The sequence below is a fragment of the Rosa chinensis genome, chromosome 3 (genome assembly GCF_002994745.2).
Source record: "Rosa chinensis cultivar Old Blush chromosome 3, RchiOBHm-V2, whole genome shotgun sequence".
NCBI lineage: Eukaryota > Viridiplantae > Streptophyta > Magnoliopsida > Rosales > Rosaceae > Rosa > Rosa chinensis.
This window is the reverse complement of record NC_037090.1, coordinates 46942115-46963006: the sequence shown is the minus strand read 5'-3', so window position 1 is coordinate 46963006 and position 20892 is coordinate 46942115. Positions and strand designations below refer to the sequence as shown.

Genomic DNA, 20892 nt, shown 5'->3' with positions numbered 1-20892 from the left:
AGATGCTAGAAAAATTTATTAAGTTCCATAGAAGTCATACATGCAGTCTGAATGTGAAGTTTAGTAGTCTTATGCCCCCATTAAGATAAAGGTTAATCATATTCGGACCCCATTAAGTTTCTCAAAAAATAAAAAATAAAAAAGTTGTATCTACATGTCATTTAATGAATGGGTAAAATTTTTTTTTAAAAATGTACAGTACTAGCAATCCTCATTGCTAGTGGCATTTACCAGGCTGACTGCATATTCAATATCAGAGACTTCAGAGTTTCAGATATAAATACATCAAAATGTGCTAACAAGACCTATACCTAGCTCCTCTGCAAGCTCATCCCCTACCGGAAGGAGCGTCAGCACCACAAGGAAAATAGCCACTGTAACAATTGTTTTCCTCCATGTTCCAACCTCCGTTACATCATTCAGGCAAGGTTTCTCTGGAGTCCTCTGAGCATATAGTTCAAATACTATCATGAGATAGAAGATTGTTGAATCATGTAAACCAAATGTATAATTCTTATATGCAAACCTGGCATATGAGCACGTAGAGTCCCCATGGAAGTGACAAAGGTCCACCGAGCTGAAAGGATGGAGCAAATAACAAGATCAAATTTTAAATAGGAAGTAGAAACAAAAACTAACAAAGGCTATGGAGCAAATAACAAGATCAAATTTTAAATAGGAAGTAGAAACAAATACTAACAAAGGCTATGTAAGTCGGAGGTAGGAGTAACTAGGGACACGAATAACATCACATGCTTGATTACCGAATTTAACAGCTTCTATAGTGGGAAATAACTGAATTGTTATATTTGTGGAAACCCAGTATTGGAAACAAAGATAATATGTATTTTTGGAAACCCAGATTGGAAACAAGGATAATATGTTACACTGAAGTTGTAAAAATTGGACATACCACTCCCAATCCGAGCAACGTGTAAGTTGTCAAACCAAATGCAATCAGTGCATTTTTTCCAAAAGCACCCTGCAGGTATGTCATTAAATTTTCATGGAAGTCATACATGCAATAACAATCGGTGCATTTTTTCCAAAAGCACCCTGCAGGCATATGTCATTAAATTTCCATAGAAGTCATACATGCAACAACAACAATAATAATTAAAATAAAAAAATAGGTTTTTGCCAACAAGAGAATCCCGCAACCATCACCGTATCACATTTTTTTTTTTGAAAATATCACCGTATCACATTACTAAAAGACTAAATAAATTTAAATGAAGATTTTGTGAAGTCATCATAATCAAACTGGGGAAAAGATTGCTGCACAATCTTGCAAAACAAGATTTCATAAGCTCCATTTTACACTTTGCTTCTTCAGCCTCAAAAGATGTAATTTTACCAGTTCAAATCATAAGGGAGCAAATCATCACCTGCACAGCTCTTCCACCATCAAGACAGCCCACTGGAAGCATATTAAAAGCTGTAGTTGTCAACCCACACCTGCAGTTGTTGAACTTGTCACAGGCATGTTACACATTGCAATAAAGCTAATAAATATCAGTTAGAAACAGTAAGTTACCAGCCAACAATCATAAGAGGATGAATTGCAACAGTCGCAGCATGCATTGATCTGCATGTGTTCGCACTACCATGTCAACTAGGAATATCATGAAGAGAAATAAATTGAAACTAATTTTAAAGAGATAAATGAGGCTTAGATGTGAGAAAATAGTCCACTATTAATTCCAACTAGTTTATAGATGCCTTCTAGGTCATGTACAAACAAAAATCTTGATTCAATAGTGCTACAGAAGCAAAGAAAGGACATACGCATAACCAAGAGTAGCTCTACTGATGAGTCCTAGAAGCAAAGAACCTTGAAACAGCATGCTTGGAACCTGCACCAGCTCTTCTGTGGCATTGGGATTAGATGAGAGCAGCAGACCTACAGCAAACATTGACAATGACAGTGCAAAACCAGCAAACGGGCCTGCAAGTGAAATGTCGACTTTTGTGCTCCGATCGGGAAGAATGGATTTAAACTACAAAACCAAACTTAACTATCAGAAGATCATAAGAAATATGGGTCTAGACGCACATGTTATGAATATTCAAGCAAAGGCAGCCACGGCTATTCATCAAACTAATGCATCAATTATGGTAAACACAAATAATCACAATTATGACAAGAGTATAACAACTTTTAATCTAGAATTCCTTCCAGATCAATTGTAAGGAATTTCTCCCTTGTATACTGAAATCCCTAATATAGCGATTTCTTAACCAAATTATTAAACGAACCAGGTCAATTAAACCAACACTGCCAATTCAGGGAATTCATTCCTACATAGATTCTCTAATGCAGTATTAAAGATACTTTCAAACAAGTGCCATTACATGTTTTGAATTGCTATACATGGATAATTAGGATACCTGAGTGATTGCGCCAAAGCTGCCAAGTGTAATATTAGGAATGAAGTAAGGAATGCTAAGTTTTACTTTCTTTGGAAAAGCAGCCAGAAGATGCCCAACTTCCTGCAAGTAATCAACTAATCTGACTCCATCATAATCATATTTATATAAATCCAAACATAAAATTAATTGGAATCAGATATATGAAATATGGATTTGGAGTAAGGCTTAGTATAGGGATACATTTCTATTTTTTTCTTTTTTATTTTAATAGAATCAAACTGTTATTATCAAAGGAGGAAGAAGAAAATTGGGGACAAGGTGCCGACTGGATTTAGAAAGCTAACGACAGGTAGAGAAAACATTAAAAAAGAAAATGAATGAGAGGACACAGTGTAGAGCATATATTTTTTCCTTTCTTTCTTTTTTATTTTTTATTTTTTTATTTTATAAAATACATAGAGGTATATCTTAAAAGGAAAAAGTTGACAAATGAATAACTTATGATTATTGTGGCAGTCACTCAAACAACCTGCCGAATAAGAGACCTCCACTTCATGCATTTTTCAGATTCTCTCTCACTTTTAGACACACTAGTTGGCAAAGAAGTGAAGGACAGAAATAAATGTACTCTATGATAAAGTGTGAATTGATGCTTTTAGTTCAGAGTCATAACCAACATACTTTCTACAACATTTTGCTATCGCTCATATTTTCACTAAATTTTTACACATATTTTCACTATTTTAATAGAGTAAGTCAATTAATTTGAATGTCTCATCTGACGGGCTTCCAATGTAAGATCCGACACACTTACTATAGAAAAAATATTAAATGTCAAAGTGCCATAATCTGAAAACAACAAACAAATAGGCTAAATAAAGTAAATTACAATTTTTTCTGCTGGTTGCTTCCAGATGATATAGATTTTTGTGTGAAGTATACATATGATTAAGCTCATCAGTCAACTTGAACAACAGACATGAGCATATAATTACCACCAAATCTCACATCAGCCATAACAACGTAAAGCACTATTAGTCAGCTTTGTCTTATCTTAGGCCTCAGCATAACGGAGGGTACCAAACGGATAACTATGATCTATAACGGGGACAAAAAGAAGATCATAAAAAATTAAGGAAAAACTTGGCTAAAAAGCCTAGAAGAATAGCCATTTTATACATATAAACATGCTATTGATCTACTTACATGAAATAGCAAAACCCCAAGAACACCATAGGCTAGGGGCAAAGCTGACTCCACAAACGGGAATAGCAGCTCCATTTCTGGTGGGTCAATAGCATTTGGATCTGTAAAATACTTGACAACCTCTGGTGGAAGTCTATTTATCTGTTTGATAAATACAGGAAAGCACATAGTTACTTTAAAAATGAGAAAGAAATCAATTGCTGAACAAGAAGTTGAAAAATAAGGAGGAGAACCTGAGATGCAATTCCTAACTCTACAGATGATCCAATTGTTAGAAGAAACAACAAGAGCGCAATTACGTATTGCCAAAGTGTTGTTGGGCCTGGTTCTGAGACCTCTTTCCGGAGCAGACCAAAGCTAACACGAGGCCCACCACGCGGATCTAGATCTTCAGAATTGGGTTCCTCCACCATAAAAAGGTTGTACTTATTACCTGTAACCTCAGCTAGCAGAGTCTGGAATTTGGCAAATACGTCTTCTCTCTTTCCCCTCAAATTACCAAGGAAAAGAATGCCCTCCCCAAGGTCTCCAAATGGCTCCTCTTTAGTGACCCAAAAAGTAGAATAGCCAAAAAGCTTTTCCTTAATGAGCTTTACATCAGCAGCATCAACCTTCTCAGGTCCAAGGAGTTCCATCAGCTTAAAGGAGTCGACTTGGAAATTATTGTAAGCGGTTCCAAGTGGTGATGCAGGTGGTGGCTGAAGGACATATTGATAAATTATTGTTATCATAATCAAGTGTTCTAACTTCTAAGAGCATATGCATATATCTGCCCAGTTATCTACGAACGGTATTTCACTGAAGATATGCCATTAAAAAAAATAAAATTAAAAAGGTGCGCATGCACATGTATAATTCATGGAGCAGAACCCAGAAAATGCAATTAAAAACATAAGTTATGAAGAGAATTGCAGAGAAGAAAGAAAGTAAAATACCCTGGAAGTGGAAGGGAGGGAAGCAGGGTCGTTGCTGCGTGTATCTTCGGCAGCCTCGTCTTTTGACTTGTTGCTACTACTAGTCTTTCCCTCATCGTCGTTAGAAGAAGTATAACATCTCCATCTCAGCCTCTTCATGCTTCCTCCGCACAACAAGCATGAATTCTTGTTTCTCTTGCTCCATTGGAATCTTGGAATTTCTGGGTATTTCACTCTCAAATTAAAATCCACGCTGCTCAAACTAAGCGTTCCCATTTAACCAATCAAAACTAGAACACCATTTGCGATGGGAACTGGGGAGATACTGACAGACACAGCTGCTGTGCCCGGTTTTGCTCCTTTTGCAGTGGGCTGTGGCTACAAAAGAATATCTTCTGTGCACTAACCAGTTTTTCAAAAATATATATATTTTTTGGAATTATTTTCAGAAATTGAAGTTGACAATAACTTTTTTTTTAGGGTTTTTGTACATCTACTCCAATTCTAGAGATTTTTTTCTCACTTTCCCAAACAAGGTTTTTTTTAGCCTTACCCAAAACACTCTAAGGAGGTCTTCCCTAATACCTCATTAAGTTTGCTTTTTTTTTATACTATTTTGCCCTCACCATTTGTTACATAGAGAGAGAAACCATACCTTTTTAAAAAAAAATTGGCAAAAACTATCTTACTTATCCCATCAACAGATTTTTATTCTCATTAACCCAATTTAAAGAGAAATGACAACTTTGCCCATAACTTAATTAAGAAATTGGATCATGCCACTCTCATCTCTCTCTCTCTCTCTCTCTCTCTCTTCAATTCCAAAGTAAAGCCATGGAATCGAGTCTGTCTTCACTGCACGACCCTCACCATCTCTCTCATAACCTAACCTTTCGAACCCTAAGCCCATACTGAATCGCCGGAATCTCAACCTAGGGTTTCAAACCAATTCAACCATCTCTGTTTCCATCTCGAGCTCAATCTCCAAAACCAAACCGATCACCTCTTCCACACTCAAACCGGCCTCGAGCCCAGTCTACATTCCCACACCTTCTAACCGGGACCTCCGGACCCCTCACAGCCTCTGCCTTCTCTTCCATTTCATCCGGTGATGGAAAACAAGGCTAAGCAACTGCCGATAGAATCCAGGAATCATGAGTTCTGCGCGATGAGGAAAACAGGGCTGAGCCACCTCCTGGACGCCTCGTCATCTCCTTGGCATCGCCGATGGCCTCATGGACGCCTCTGGTGCTCAACCCAAGTTGTGGCAGAGGAGAAAGATGATTGGGTGCCTAGAGCTTTTCTCTGGGTGCCCAAATCAATTTCTCTCTTCTTCTTTTTTTGTGGTAAAATGAGGGCAGAAGGCCCAGTATGGAAGAAAAAATGAAAAAAAAAGTTCTATTGGGCCAATAGAAGTGTGTTAAAGGTCTATTGGGGAATAATAGATGTCTATTGGGGAGCAATAGATGTTTTGAATTGATGTAATCTTCTTCTTTTTTTTCTTTAATTAAAGTTTTATTTGTCTAAATCTAGGGAGATTAGTTTCCATTTTGGCGATTGAAAATTCTATTGGAGGGCAATAGACATCTATTAGGGGGTAATAGACATTTATTGCCCCTCTATAGGGGGCAATAGACGTCTACTAAGGGGAAATAGATGTCTATTTGGGGGCAATAGACATTTTGAATTGATGTAATCTTCTCGTTTTTTTCTTTAATTAAAGTTTTATTTGTCTAAATCTAGGGAGATTAGTTTTCATTTCGGCGATTGAAAGTTCTATTGGAGGGCACTACGCGTCTATTGGGGGCAATAGAGGTTTTCAGAAAAATCCGGTAGCCGGCGGCCGGTGACGGGAATCCAGCGACCGATGACCGGAATCCTGCGAAAGTTTGCTGGAATCCAGTGACCGGTGACCAGAATCCGGCGAAGTCTCTTATGGTTTTTCTCTCTCTCTCTCTAATTAACAAAGGGGTGACGGTAAATGGTATTAAAAAATAATAATTTAATGGGGTATTAGGAAATACCTCCTTAGTCCTTAGAGTGTTTTGGATAAGAGGGAATTAAAAAAAATTAATGAGGTAAATGGAAAAAAAATCCCTAGATGGACAAAAACCCTTTTTTTAACCCACATTCACCCTCTGTATGAATGTTTATTTGGTACAAGTATCTCTTCTTCTTTTTTAAGTAATAGTTGATTTTGCCAACTCATGTCAAGTCACTAATAAAAACACAAAAGAGAAAAGAAAAATTATTTTTTGTCTTTTCCCTTTCGGAGGTATGAAATCATAAGATATCCTCATGCTATATTTTCCCTTAAGTTTTTGTTATGGTCTTCATCCTTATCAAGAAGCGGAGAAATCAAGAGACCAATTCATTACTTTGCAGTTCCTCAAGTCAATTTCAGATATGCAAAATTCTCTTCCCAAAACACCAACAGACCACTTCCTCCTAAAATCATACTCATCAACTTGTGCGTACTGTTCCCGTCGAGCAAATTTATGAAACAAGGGAATCTTAGGAAGTTGAAGCAATGAACTGCTCTTAGCTTCTAAAGATGCATATGCCTACAAAATACAACAATAAGAGACAAGAGAGAGAGAGAGATATATATATATATATATATATATATATATATATAGATTTTATCTAGAGCGGAACTCCGCTTTGAAATTAACTTGTGAAGTTTGAGTTTTCAGTCACTTTTTGGTCGCATATCCACATCTTGACCGTTTAGTTTTTAGATACTACTGTATAGATCATCTCTGCAAATTTTCAGCCAAATTGATGATCGTTAAAGTATCTAACTCACTTAAACCAATTGACGGACTGAATCTGTCAACCTGAACTGTACTAGCTTTAAAGCAATTATCAACGTCTTAATGATCATCAATTTGGCTGAAAATTTACAGAGAATATCTATACACTAGTACCTAAAAACTGAACGGTCGAGATGTGGATATGCGACAGAAAAGTGACCCAAAACTCGAACTTCACACTTTAATTCCAAAGCGGAGCTCCGCTCTGGATAGGATCTGTCTATATATGTATATATATATATAGGATTTTTCTCAAGTGCGGACATCCGTACCGAAATTTTGGTACGGATTTCCGGTTTTCACCCACTTTCCGATCACATATTTTGATCTTAATTGTTCAGTTTTTAGGTCCTAATGTATAGATCATCTCTACAAAATTTCAGTCAATTTGGTGATCGTTAAGGCATCCAAAACTGCAATTTATACGAACGAATCGAATCTGTCGAACTGGAACCATTCATGTACATTGTTGTAATTTCCAGTTTTGGATGCCTTAACGATCACCAAATTAGCTGAAATTTTGCAGAGGTGATATATACATTAGGACCTAAAAACTGAACGGTTAAGATGTGAAATTGTAAACGGAAAGTGGGGGAAAATGGGAAATCCGTACCGTTCTCACCGTAGTCGGACTCTGTGTGTGTGTGTGTATACAAAAACAATATGGGGAAAGACAACTATCAACTGGAGGTTTTGTTATTATTATTTTTCTAGCTTAATTGTAACAAGAGTAAAATAATATTGTGAAATGTTCAAAAATTGAAGGAGGTCCAACTACCGATTTTGGAAGTATATGAATAGAACCTCAAAAAAAAAAAAAAAGGCTTTTATTGATATTATTAGACGATGTGTATTGTAAGAAAATTAAGGAGGTGTAGATAGCATATTGGTTATTTCTAAAAGTAAGTTGGAGGCCTATTAAGTGGGGAGGTCTAAATACCAATTTTGGAAGTATGAATAGAAGCTCTCTTTTAAGAAGCTTTTAGATATATTGTGTAAATGGTAAAGAAACTACTTGTTGGGGATATTCTTGAGTATGAAAGTGTATACAAATTTATGGATGATATGCTCTACTCTCAAGTATAGGAGGTCAACTTTTAGTAAAGGGAAAGTGAGAGTATCGTACCCAAGGGATTGAGTAACTCTACCCTATCTAGATCACCATGAAAACAAACCTAGAAAAGGCATGTAAAACCTACTTTTTTACAAGTTCACAACCTTAGCCCTTTGGAAACTAAAGATCACGAAGATGGTATTAATAATTATGGTAGTGAACGACTTGGTTAATTTTAATTTTTATAAAGTAAACTACGTTGCACAAAAATAAACTAAGCTAATAAAAATAAAATAAAGACTTTAATTAAAGAGATAAATAGGAGATTAGCTTTCGCACCTAGTCTCCCTCATGCATATATATAATGTAACCCATTTTCAAATAACCCTCGGTTTTCTCTAGAGAAACCGAGATACCAACTAATCATGCAACCTAACCATATTGCTCAAGCAAAACTAGATTACACAACCTTAGTCCCATTTACATTCGCTAAAACTTAAAAGGGCTTTGATGCTGCAAAGTCTAAGGCCTCTCGACTCTTAAACTCAAGGAACCAAGCATTAATTTTAAGGTAAGGAATCCAAGCAATCTAGTTCTTCCCATAGGAATAAGCTAGACCACCATCCTATTAGCTACACATGCTTCTCAGTTACAAAAGATTGTCCAGCTTAAGTTTCTGATTTCATTAATTCTTACAACATGCTTTTAGGAGACAAATCCAAAAACACATGTAAGAAAGCATTAAAGTAAAGTAACTAAAGGATTCAAAACATGCATATTCTTCAAAAACATGGCATCACATTGTTTTATACATGAGTTTGGCTAGGGTCCCAAATTTATTCTACTCACAATCCATAGTTATATACAATAAAGCCATAAACATAATAAACATCAAGCAAAAGAGAGGAAGAGTGGAGAAAGTGTTGGTTACCAAACCGAAACCTCAAGACCTCTATCTAGCTTAGGGCTGTCAATTCCGACACGACTCAAAACCCGCACGAAATAAAACGGGTTGAACCCGCACAATTAAAAAGTGGGTTGACCGTGGGTCAACCAACCATGACCCATTTAATAAATGGGTTGGCCACAGGTCAACCCGCCAATACCAAGTGAACCCGTATCACCCGATTATTCTATACTTCTTCTTGAAATTTTGGATGTTGGGAGTATTTAATCACAGGATTAAACAATTTGAAATATTTTGCTTCATAATTATTGGATTGAATTATTTATGAATTATATATAATTATTTATATTCTTCGTCTCTTGGAGTTTTTAGTGAATTTAATCAATTTATGCATTTTTTTAGTTAAATGGGTTGCATTGTTAACCCTTAAATGAGCCATTTTGTCCAACATGACATGACCTATTTATTAAATGGGTTATGCGGGTTGGAAACGGGTGACCCGTTTAATAAATAAGTTGGGTTTGAGTTTAAATTTTTGACACGATTATTAAATGGGTTGGGTTTGGGTTTGTATCTTGCGACACGACAAATAACTTGACCCTACACGACCCATTGACAACCTTAATCTCCGCTTGATGCAAAGCTAGTGAAATTTCAGTTCTTTCAAACCCAATTTGCCATACAAATCCACAAAACTCTTAGAAACTATGATGAACAAAGGCTTGAATGTATGAAAGCAAAAGTTGTGATTGATCAAAGATGTATAGACTGTTCTATTTTAGAACAAAACGTCAAAACCCAAGAAGCTATACACTTTTCTCTACACAAAAACTATGACTATGAACTACAAGATCAAGAACTAAGGAAAATGGAGAAAGAAATGAGATGAGATGGATGAAGGAAGACTTCAAAACGTCCAAAATGAGGGGATGGTCTATAGGCCAAAAGTGATGAATGGAAGGTGGAGATCAAAGAAAATGAAGGGTTACATGTAATGGACAAAGGTGTAAGCATAAAATATAGACCTATCTTTAAATCCACATAAAAAATGACTTAAAAACCATAAATATTTTAGTGGAGGAGATAAAGTAAGGGTATGAGGGTTATTGTACAAGGGAACAAGGCAATAAATGAGAGACAAATGTGTAAAGATGTAATAATGGAACCACTTGTCATCTTTCAAATTTTGAATTTCAAAACAACCTACATCATATCTTCCCATCTAAAGTCCCTAAGCCTAGTCAACTGCCCTTCTTTGCCCTCCACACATGCTTTTGGCCCGTTAACTTGGCCTGAATCCCGCGTTGATCCCTTTTTGTCCTTTTGCGCACTTTCATCGAATTTCCCCCTTCAATTAAATCTCCAACAAGACTTCGGAATTGGCCTTCGCTTTCTTTATACCAAATAATCCTCCATAAGTGTAGATCATCCTGGTAAAATTTGAGGGGTTAGTTCACCTTGATTTGGCCAGAAATGCTGCCGAAATCTATACATGTCCAGTTTTGCAATTTTTGTCTTCTAGTGCAGAAACTTGCACCGATCTTTTGAAGGCCTTCCACTCCGAACCAGCTCTTTCACTCTTAATAAAAAAATGATCTTCAGGATTTCTAGAATGTCTCTGTGAAATTTCATCTCATTTGGGGATCATTTAGTCATGATGCCACTTCTCCTTCATTACCTAGCAGGATAAGGAAAACATAATAAATATATATAAATAAACACAAAGGTTAAGAAAAAGTGCAAGATTAGGGGAATAAATACTAGGTAATTACGGACCTAACACTATTGTACCACTCTACATGATGCAGGCCCTAATATATAGGATATGAACTAGAGGTTGAGTAGGATAGCTAAAAGGATGAAATCTGGAACCTTAAAGCTCGAATGAACTAAGTTTTGATAAAGCTGTTTTCATTGAACTTTCATAACTAAAACTTACATTAGCTACAACTGTCACGCCCTTGATTTTATACACAATAAAATCGATATATAACCCCATAATTATATATGCGTGAACTGTTCAGCCATCAATACAAAATACTTAGAAACTTATTCCCTCTTAACCCAAGTACATATTGATGCCCTGAACCCACAATTTCAATATTGACTCGCTCCACAGAGTCACATAACACACGAGTTTACGAATTAAATTGTCAACAACAAAATAAAACGTAAATACTCCTCAGAGCTCATTACAAGCGGAAGTCTTTATAACGGTAAGGTCACAAAATTGACTTATTACCGTTAAGCTGCAAACACGCTACCTCAGCATCAGCTGCGATCAACCTGACCTGCAGAAATAACCCCTACACCGTTGGAATTGTGTACCGGGTTGCCACACAACAAACCCGGTAAGCTTTTGCAAGCCCGTATGAGTAACTCAAAACAACTCACACCAAATTAAGGGATAAAAGCCCGCACAACTCACGCCAAACACGAGGAAAACCTTTCGACTCGTGAATAAAGAAAACATACCATGCTTCCCAAAACAACACATTCTTTTCCTAAAAGAAACGAATACAAGTCACCCCGTGACAAAGTCATATTAATTGAAACTTTGACAATTAAATATGATAAACAAGTCCTCCCAGGACATTTAAAAGAAAGAATCCCTGAAAGTCTCTTTTAAAAACTCGTACTCATGAGCATCAGATAGCTCCCCGCTAACCCTCATGATGTACCAACAACAAATCAGTCCAACCTAGACACACAACACATCAACACAGATTCACCACGAAGCCACTAATACATGAATACGTATGTATATATATATATCCCATAATATATATATATATATATATATATATGTACACACATAGTCATTCACTCAAAAATGCCACCAATACATGAATACATATGTATATATATATATATATATATATATATATATCCCATAATATATATATGTACACATATAATCATTCACTCAGAAATGCCACCAATACATGAATACATATGTATATATATATATATATATCCCATAATATATATATGTACACACATAATCATTCACTCAGAAATGCCACTAATACCATCTATAGTCACAGTTAATTCCATAACTCAAAAACAATATGGTAACTAGGCTCATAACACAGATAAATCATTGGTCACCATCTGCAACCTATCACCGTCTGTGACTCTTGGTTTTCATACCCCGTCTGGTCTTAGAACCAACTGTTGGTCACCATCTGCGACCCATGCTTTTCAGACCCCATCTGGTCTCAAGTCAATGTTAAGTAAGTCACACCTGACCTAAAAACGTTACGACCATCTAGTTCCGGCTTTCCCCATCCCTGCTCACCATCTGTAACCCTTGGTACAAGGACCAATACATTTAAAATGAGTCACACTTGACTCCAAAATGTAACATCAAACTCAATACTTTTCAAACAATAGAAAACATCTTTTTCCACAATATTGCTTCTATGAAAAGTCCCACTCAACAATAATATGAACCCATCATGCATATTATTCATCACACATCATCCACAAGAATATATATATTTCACGTAAATATATATATACGTAGTCATTCTCTCAGGAATGCCTACTAATACCAACTATAGTTTGCAGTTAAATAATTAACGCCAAAACGATAATGGTAATTCTGTTCATTAATGAACCTTGTGAGATTATTCACCTCGAAACTCCCGTTGCGTCTTCAATACAGAACAAGGCATCCACACCACAAAACAACCGTCCAAGGATACCTCGTCAAGTACCTAATCACATACGGTTTCAACTTAGCAACAATCCACAAACCATTTAAGTTCGAAACCCCTGTTTTGAACTAAAATCTCCAAAGTGACGCCAATCGAGGTGAAACCACATCCGAGACCACCCAATGTCTCCGGAATATTTCTACGATTGTATGCCAAAACCACAAGTCGATCGGAAGCTCGAATCCTCACGGATCGAAACATCGAACGGTCCGAAACCGTAAAAATCACAACATGCTCATACGATCTCCAAAAATTACAAACAATATATCGAAATGCTCGTATCGATGAGTAGATCGAACTCAGGAACATAAACTATTCCTGAGGTGGCCGAAAACCGCCGGAAAACACCACCACAGTGGCGGCACCGCCGCCGGCCCAAAGTCGGAATTTGACAAAACTCCCAACACCAAAGTTCTTCATCTCAACCCCAATTTCAACTTTCATAACTACAACAAAGCCCAATTATGAACCAATCATCGAATTTTACCAAAACAGCTCGATTGAAACCCTAGAATTTCAATTCCAAAATTCGACCTCCACTAGTTGAATCGATGCAAGCCACTTTGTGGGAAGCATCAACGTCCTCCAAGATCCAAAAGCCCTCAAGAATCACCGGCAAAGGTGGCCGGAATCAGAAGTTCCGATCAAGGCGATTTCATCCCCGAAGCAGCCACTTCCAGTCGATGTAGCTCCCTCCACAGCTCGAATCTCTCTTCAATCCTTCCACAGACCTCAAGAGGGGATTGAGGCGAGCAAAACCCACTTTTGAATCGAAGCAAACGGTGGTCGGAGGAGCGAGAACGACGCCGGCGAAGTGGAGGCTGCGCGCTGGCTCAGGAGAGAGCTGGGTTTTCGTTTTTGGAAATCTGGCCTTCTTTGCAATTTCCGGAAAATTTCGTCCTTTTATACCAAAATGGAAAGTTTTTCCGAAGCCCATAACTTCTTCATACGAACTTCGATTCTCGCGCTCCGCATGTCCATGAACTCGTATCGACGCGCTCTACAACTTTCGTGAAGGAAGTATTTGGAGAATCTCAACGAATAAAAAGTCAACCCTTGCGCCCCTCCTAAATGACGCTTCTTGAATAATTATTCGCCCGAAACACTTCCGCTCCATCCACGAGCCACGAAACCGTCCGATACCCACAATTTAAATTCCGGAAAATCCTCGGAAAATAAATACGAATTTCAGGGGCATCACATTCTACCCCCCTCAAAGAAATTTCATCCCGAAATTTAAACGTACAACTCCAACAAGTACGGATAAATCATCCCCACATCCAATTCTCATTCCTCAACAACCTGTTCTTGTCTCACTGTACAACATACCTAGATCAACAACAGATTCAGGTACCCTACCTAGTATCACAGCACTAGGAATCTTTACCACACCGCTCGGTGGTAACCCAATCATTTCATGGATCTCATCCTCGTACACTATCTAACAAAGACTCTGTGACTGCAGCACTACACACAGATCACACAAGAATCCAGAATCCTGTTATCACAACAGTATCTGCATCATATCATCAATAATGCAAACCTTGCATTACAAGAATTGAAAATGAAACCTTCATTTCAACTCACCTCGAACCTATGCATCACAACTTAATAAGTGTCTACCCAACCTGGGAACACAAATCAAGCTAAGGTCTGGCCCCGCCTGATCCGCACACACATCATCACCTGTCATTGTAATTACAATCAAAATGGCCTCTACTACCACAACAATGAAGGATGCCTCACACCACAAACCACACTCGAAGTCTAACTTTAGACAACAGGGAAAACCCAACACAACACAACACATGGAAAGAAGTACACAACTATCACATATTATTCTAGCACACAAGCAGAATTAGATAAGGTACCTTCTTATCCTCACACACATCAGCTTGAGGAAACCATGCAACCATGCAACCCCCTTAAATAAAACAAACCCAACTATTCGTAATTAATGCTTCTAAACTCTAAAATCCTCTAGCTAAAAACTATAAAGAACACAAGAATAAAGACAGATAAGAAACATAATGACTGACACAAACAAAGCATTTAATGAAACTCTGGTCTCTAGGAGAACTCTTAGGTTTCTCCAAAGTAGTTACTGACTGCTTCATTCTCACCAGGTTTCAGAAAACTTGTCCTCGAGTTTGTAAGGGCTAAGGTGTTTGACATTGAAAACATCTGAAGCCTTGATGTGTCCGAAAGTTGTAGTCGATAAGCATTAGCGTTTATCTTCTTGAGAATTTTTCTGGGGCCAACTTTAGGGTATTTGAGCTTGCTGTAAGTTCCGTTAGGAAACCTATCTTTTGTCATAACTGCCCACAGCAAATCCCCTTTTCAAACACAACACTCCTTCAGTGTTGGTCAGCTGCAGCTTTATAATTCATATTGCTCTCATCAATGCTCTTCCTCACCTCTTCATGGATGGACTTGATATAGTCAGCCATTTCTTCTGCCCTCTTGCTCACTTTGTTTGGACTTGGAAGGGAGGTCAAGTCTATAACACTGTTTGGATTCTGGCCATGCACTACTTAGAAGGGGTTGCACTTCGTGGTCCGATTTTGCGATCTGTTGAAAGCAAATTCAGTATGGACTAACACCAAGTCCTATTCCTTAGGTTTGTCTCCGGCTAGACATCGTATCATATTACCCAAACTCTGATTGATAATTTCTGTTTGACCATCAGTTTGTGGATTGTATACACTGCTAAAACGCAACTTAGTTCCAATGATCTTCCACAAGGTCCTCCAAAAGTGGCTGATAAACTTTGGATCACGATCTAAAGTAATGAAGCTTGTTTGACGACATGGAATAAAATGAGCCATCTTTGAAATCTGTCCACCACCATTGAATCCATTCTTTTTTGAGTTCTAGGAAGGCCAAGGATAAAATCCATGCTCACCTCTGTCCATGAAGACTTAGGAGTAGGAAGTGGGGTGTATAACCTAGCATTTGTTGTCACCCCCCCCCCTCTGACACACATGACAATGCTCCAAATGTCTTGTGACATCTCGCTTCAACTTTGGCCACAAATAAGTCGAAGTGATTAGAGATAGGGTCTTGTCACGACCAAATTGGTCGTCTTGATAAAGTTCCTCGAAAATTTTCTCTCTCAATGAACCTTATGGAATACATAACTGGTCACCCTTAAAAGATAGCCATCATATACATTAAAACCAATTTACTGACCTGCCAATGTTTGCTCCCAAATGGGTGCCAAATATGGATCTTCCTTGTATTGATCTTTGAATACCTCAAACCCCTTCACCTCAAAACATTTATTGCCCCCCAATAGCCCTTTATTACGAGATAATAAAACATTTTTTTTTCTTTTTTTGTTTTTCTTTCCTTCTGGGCCTTCTGCCCACAGTTTACTAAAAAAAATTAATTTGGAAATGAAACGTTTCGTAATGGCAGAAACTCAAGGATATGAATAATGGCAGAACAACGTTTTATAACCCAACGACCCGAAAACTAAACAGATTGACAACCACATATTTACTGGAATATGATCTTATATCACTTTGTGCTCCAAGACCTGAAAACTAAACAGATTCAAGTATTCCAGGTTCGAAACCCAACCTTCCTACCCAATCTGGATATGATTAATTAGCCCTACCTAGCTCTGCCGCAGTCATTGTAATCAAAGCCACAGGGGCTGGAAGAGGGAGGAGTAGGTCGGGTCAGGTTACCATTACTTGGAATCAAAGATGCAGTTGCGTGGTGTGGAGCCTAAAATCGAAGATCTTCTTCGTGTGGCGGCGGAGCTTCAGAGCATGAGGAAGGTGACGTGGCTAGGAAGAATAGTGAGCAGAGACAGCCTGGGTTGAGTGCCGGAGCCGGAGGAGAGACTGAGAGACGACCTAGGTTGATCTCCGGAGCTAGATGTCAGGCCCTGATTTTTAAACATAATTAAAAATCAATATATAATCCCATAATTATACATGCGTGATGGTTCAGCCATCAATACAAAATACCTGGAAAACTTTTTCCTTTTAAACCAAGTACATACTGATACCCTAAACCCATAATGTCAATATATACTCGCTCCTTAGAGTCATATATTACACAAGTTTACAAATTAAATTGCCACAACAAAATAATAAGTAAATGCTCCTCAGAGCTTACTACAAGCAGAAGTCTTAACAATGGTAAAGTCATAAAATTGGCTTCCTACTGTAAAGCTGCAACTATCAGAACCAGCTTCAGCCACGATTACCCTGACCTGCAGGATTAACCCCTACACCATCAAATAGTGCATTGGGTTGCCACACAACAAACCCGGTAAGCTTATGAAAGCTCGTATGAGTAACTCAAAGCAAAGCTCCACACAACTCACACCAAACAACGAAAACCTTTCAACTCGAGAAAAAGGAACACACATACCATGCTTCCCAAAACAATATTCTTTTCCCAAAAGACACAACACAAGTCACCCCGTGACGAAATCATATTAATTGAAACTCTAACAATTAAATATGCTTTTCTCCAAAGAAAACAATAAAAGTCACCCCGTGACAAAATCATATTAATTGAAACTCTGACAATTAAAATATGATAAACAAGTCCACCCTGGACATTTAAAAGAAAGAATCCCCGAAACTCCCTTTTAAACCATGTACTCATGAGCATCAAGTAGCTCCTCACTACTCCCCATGATGTACAATGACAACATACTAGAACTCTAACTGATCGTATACATTCACCTGGCCAAAGGTGTGAAATCCCAATATATATGCTTGAGGTCACTCCCAACGACCCCGAATCCTTAGACCTCCCTAGTCGTCAGATCAAAACATTTAAAAGCGGTCACTCAGGACCAAAATGTTACTCAACTCTCCAAAGGAGATGTCACCCCATGACCTCCGATCATCAGACCTCCCCGGTCGCCAGATCAAAAGGAGATGTCACCCCATGACCTCCGATCATTAGACCTCCCCAGTTGCCAAATCAAAAGGAGATGTCACCCCGTGACCTCCAAATCCTTTTGACCCCCTGGTCATCAGATTCAAAACATTAAGCAAGTCACTTTGGACACAAAATGTTAAATCAACTCAAAAAGAGAAGTCACAACTCGTGACTCTCAAATCTTCACACCCCCGGTCGTCTGATCAAAACAATTCAAATCTCGTGAAAGCAACTCACACCAAATCTGATACTTTTCACACAATAGAAATTCCTAATTCCTAACACATTGTCTCCCGAAAAGTCACCCCTCAGAACAATAGAATGAAACCCATCAATCCATATTGCTTAAATCTTCCATCAACCCATAAGAATATACATATTTCACGTAAATATATATATATATATATATATACGTGGTCATTCACTCAAGAATGCCACTAATACCAACTATAGTTTGCAGTTAAATAAATAACTCTCAAATCGATAAGGTAAATCTGTTCGTAAATTAACATTGTGAGATTGCTCACATCTGAGTTCTGTTGCGTCTTCTATACAGAACAGTAGCACAACTACAAAATATCCGTCCAAGAATACTTTGTCAAGTACCTAATCACATACGGTCTCAACTTAGTACACAAATCACAAGCGATTAAAATCCGAAACCCCAATTTTGAACTAAAATCCCCCAAAGTAATGCCATTTGAGGCAAAACCTCATCCGAGACCACCCAAAGTCTCCAGAATACTTGTACGATCGCTATATCAAAACCACAAGTCGATCTGACAATCAAATCCACATGGATCCAAAACCGAACGGTTCGAAATCACCAAAAACCCTAACATGCTCATACGATCTCCATAAATTACTTATTATATATCGAAATGCTCGTATCGACGAGTATATGATAATTAACACAAGAAACTGCTCCTTACATGGCCGGAACACCATCACAATGCCGCCACAGGTGGTTACACAACCACCGCCGACCAAAACTTAAAACCACATTAATCAAACCGTCCAAAATGTCAAGAATACCAAGTAGAGCAACTTTATTACCTGGGGTTCAAGCCAACATTTACTGTTCACGTTAAGTTGCAGCAAACCACAGAGAATCAATCGAAACTACCACCAAGGATCGACAGAGGAGGCTACTGCCAGCTAAAAAAGGTTGGTTTCACTTTCCGCTATCGCCAGAGTTGCGATTTCTGATCGAGTCTGACTGCCTCAAACTTTGCCACCTTGCAGTGCTGCTGCCATGAGTGCGAATCGCCGCTAGAGGATGCCACAGGGAGGAGCGCACAGAGGAGATGAGTCGATCTAGGATCGTCCGGTGGTCTACCGTCACCAAAGCTGCGAGTTCCGGCCGGATCGGAAATGTGGGTTTGGGTCGGGTCGTACGGGGTTTAGGAGAGATAACGAAGAGAAAAGAGATTTCCAAAAACAGAAACTTTCCGAAAATATCAAATGATTTTCATTTTCGGAAACTTCTATTTATAGTAATTTCCAAAATTATTAGAAACTTCCGTTGGTCATAACTTTCTCATACGAACTCTGATTTCTACGTTCCATATGTTCATGAACTTGTATTGACGTGCTCTACGACTTTCGTGAAGGAAGTTTTTGGAGAAACCCAATACATAAAAAGTCAACCTTCGCGCCCCCCCCCCCTCCCTTAAACTGACGCTTCCTGAATAATTATTCGCCCAAAAATAATTTCACTCCATTTCCGAACCACGTACTCGTACCAACAATCACTAAATTAATTCTGAAAAATCCTTGAAAAATAATAACGAATTTCTCGGGTATTACATTGGAGAAGAGAGAGAGAGACGGCTTGGTTGATCGTAGGAGCCGGAGGAGAAAGGGAGACCGCTTGGGTCTGCCGGCATTGTGCTGGAGTGAAGAGAGAGAGAGAGAGAGAAGATTGAGTGGCATTTGATGTAGTTGTTTAATTAGACTAAGGGTAAATTTGTCATTTTTCTTTAAATTGGGTTAGTGGGAATAAAAATATGTTGTTGGGGTAAATGAGATAATTTTAGCCAATTTTGGTATTTTGGGTCAAGGACCCTAATATTTATTATTGGGTAGGGATGGGTATGGTGATGACAATACCATCCCCAATTTGAGTAATCGAATATTGGGGATTCCCGTCCCCAATTCGAGTCATCTCATTAGCCACACACTTCGTTTCACCAGTTGATCTATTTCTTCATTCATATATCTTTATGTTTTTTTTTTTTAATTTCTATACTTTGGGTAGTGTTCTATTGTGAAATACTGTTTTGATTTCTATATTTTTGTGATTTGATTGTTAGATTGTTCTTCGATATTTTTATGTTTGATATTAATTACTATTACAGCTTTTATGCGATTAGTAGCGGTTGTTATTCTTTTGGTGCTAATTTTTGTTCAAACTATGTTGTTATTTTGTTTAGGCTTTTTGGATTCTATGCAAAAGGGTGTATATCTGATTTTTGTACCACTGTTCCTCTGTGTATTGTTTACAGTTATTTCAACATTGTATTCTTCTATAGGTATGTCCTGTTGAATATATGATTTGTTTAGAGCTACTGTTTTTACAATGTCGGTGACTGATTTGAGTTGAATTTTGGATGAAATTGTTGACTTTGAGTTTATAATAGTCAAATTGTTGGCATGCATTTTGATAGTTGGATTCAGCTATCAATTTGTGACAAAGTTGTTTGTTGTGCTTAGTTAATGACCGACTTGATGTATTGAGGGTACCAAATGACATTGAAGTAAAATGAGGAAGAGAGTAACTTGATATAAACTAAGAACAAATAGGAATCTGGAAATTCAGTGTGTGTTTGATGATATCAAGAAATCGATTAGTCAGATGAAAACAAGCAAATGTATGTAAAGATTTGGTTAGTTATTGATAAACATGGTAATAATAGTGAATAAATTTTTGAACAGTGAAGTATACAATGTTTAGGAGATAGAGGAATATAAATGTCTGGCATTCTTT

The 20892-nt window shown here is 37.8% G+C and overlaps 1 protein-coding gene across 2 annotated transcripts; it reads right to left on the bottom strand.

The window, feature by feature from the left end:
- Positions 1-136: 136 nt before the first annotated feature.
- LOC112191826 (probable zinc metalloprotease EGY1, chloroplastic) lies at positions 137-4895 on the bottom strand. Of its 2 annotated transcripts, XM_024331252.2 has the most exons (10): positions 4515-4895; positions 3813-4277; positions 3580-3720; positions 2392-2493; positions 1789-2000; positions 1538-1588; positions 1389-1458; positions 914-982; positions 527-577; positions 137-444 (listed from the first exon to the last, which is right to left on the bottom strand). In XM_024331252.2, exons 1-10 carry the CDS (start codon positions 4767-4769, stop codon positions 286-288), a joined length of 1575 nt encoding a protein of 524 aa, XP_024187020.1. In that variant the 5' UTR covers positions 4770-4895; the 3' UTR covers positions 137-285. The 2 variants fall into 2 exon arrangements, with proteins under 2 accessions (XP_024187020.1, XP_024187022.1); XM_024331254.2 differs by lacking the exons at positions 137-444; positions 527-577 and having other exon boundaries at positions 982-1056.
- Positions 4896-20892: the final 15997 nt, after the last annotated feature.